At 42.5% G+C, this 2,152-nt stretch overlaps 1 protein-coding gene across 1 annotated transcript; it reads left to right on the forward strand.

The window, feature by feature from the left end:
• LOC129252940 (maltase A3-like) lies at positions 1 to 2,152 on the forward strand. Its single transcript, XM_054891130.1, has 6 exons — positions 1 to 182; positions 245 to 708; positions 768 to 1,220; positions 1,287 to 1,738; positions 1,817 to 1,960; positions 2,029 to 2,152. The coding sequence occupies exons 1-6, from the start codon at positions 26 to 28 to the stop codon at positions 2,096 to 2,098; spliced, it is 1,740 nt and encodes a 579-aa protein (XP_054747105.1). The 5' UTR covers positions 1 to 25; the 3' UTR covers positions 2,099 to 2,152.

The following is a 2,152-nucleotide window of genomic DNA, read 5'->3' on the forward strand; positions in this document are numbered from 1 at the left end:
GTCAAGAAAAGTATTCAACAAAATCATGTGGAAGTTTCTTAAGTTTTTACCCATCTTCACGCTGTTCATTGCAGCCGCAAGTGAATCAGCAGCAAAGTCATGGTGGGAAAGCGCATCCTTCTATCAAATATATCCACGCTCCTTCAAGGACAGCGATGGAGATGGCGTTGGTGATTTGAATGGTAAATAACTGTACGAAATAACTACAAGTTTCAATAGGTGCTAAAGAATTCTTTAATTGTAGGCATTACTGAACAGCTATCCTATTTAAAAGAGATTGGCATCACCGCGACTTGGCTATCGCCCATCTTCACCTCGCCCATGGCTGATTTTGGCTATGATGTGGCGAATTTTACCGAAATCGATCCATTATTCGGTACACTAGAAGATTTCGAACAACTTCTGGCAAAGGCTAAGAAGTTGGGAGTGAAAATTATTTTAGACTTTGTGCCCAACCACTCGAGTGATGAATGCGAGTGGTTTATCAAGTCTGCGAAGAGCGATCCAGAATATAAAGACTTTTACATTTGGCATCCAGGCAAAACTTCCGAAAATGGTACACGACTACCACCAACGAACTGGATAAGTGTCTTCCGCGGCTCAATGTGGACATGGAACGATGAACGCCAGGCCTACTACTTACATCAGTTCCACGCCAAACAACCGGATCTCAACTACGACAATCCAAAAGTGCGCGAAGCTATGAAGGTTTGTAGAGATCGTGTATTAAAATATGCGCCTAATATTAATTCCAATGAATCGAACAGGATATGCTGCGTTACTGGGTACGCAAAGGTGTTGCTGGTTTTCGCGTTGACTCTGTACCACATATCTACGAAGTAGCGGCCGATGCTGAGGGAAATTGGCCTGACGAACCAAGTAACCCATCGGTGGCTGACCCAGCAGACTACGATTACCTTCAACATATCTACACAAGAGACCAGCCGGGAACACTTGATGTGGTGTATGAATTCCGCCAGGCATTGAAGGAATTGGATGAGGAGCTTGGTGGAGACGAACATATTCTCATGACAGAAGCCTATTCACCAATTGACGTGCTGATGCAGTATTATGGAAATGGCTCCACCGAAGGTGCACAAATACCTTTCAATTTCGTGTTACTCAGCAATGTGAACGAAAATTCCAACGCTTACGACTACGAGCAGCAGATACACAACTGGTTGGACAATATGCCCGCTGGGAGCGTAGCAAATTGGGTGGTATGTAACACAAATAAGAAATCAGTTTTCTTCTAGCTACACGTTTTAATACATAATCTTACTTAGTTGGGAAATCACGACCAGAGTCGAATTGGTAAACGCCTAGGCGTCGATCGTATGGACCTGATCAATGTTTTACTAAAGACTTTGCCCGGAGTTTGTGTCACTTATCAAGGTGAAGAGATTGGCATGACGGATATATCGATTTCTTGGGAGGAAACGGTTGATCCGCGAGCTTGCCAATCGAATATTGAAGAATTTGAAAGCTTCAGTCGAGACCCAGCGCGTACACCCTTCCAATGGAATGATGGACACAAGGCCGGTTTTACTGATAGCAATACCACCTGGTTGCCATTAGCCGAGGATTATAAATTGGTGAATGTGAAGCGTCAGCGCGGCATTGCCAATAGTCATCTGAATGTCTACAAGCAATTGCAGAACTTGCGTGCTACGAAGACAATGAGCGATGGAGAGGCCGAAGTAAAGGCGATTAGCGAAAATGTACTAGGCATTAAGCGGTAAGTATTTTATTGCCCATTGAGCAATCATGGGTATCAAACATTTGCCCATTCTTACATATTTAAATCATATTTTAGCTTCCTATCCGGTGACCGCACATATGTTGTTCTCCTGAATCTGAACGACGATTTGGAATCGATCAATTTGAATGCCGCTTTTAGCGATCTTACAGTCGAATTAGAATATATACTAGTCACAGACAAAAGTGTTAGACGCAAGGGGTAAGGCGCTATTATAATACAATACATTTATATTATGGGCTTTTTACTTAGCGAATACAACTTTTTAGCGACAAGATTTACGCCGACTCAATTGTGATGCTGCCTAAGGAAGCTGTTGTATTGAGCACAATCGTCTAAGACTGAAACCTCGTAAGGAGTAATTATTACTTTTAATTATAATACTGATTTATG

This window comes from Anastrepha obliqua, chromosome 1, assembly GCF_027943255.1.
Source record: "Anastrepha obliqua isolate idAnaObli1 chromosome 1, idAnaObli1_1.0, whole genome shotgun sequence".
NCBI lineage: Eukaryota > Metazoa > Arthropoda > Insecta > Diptera > Tephritidae > Anastrepha > Anastrepha obliqua.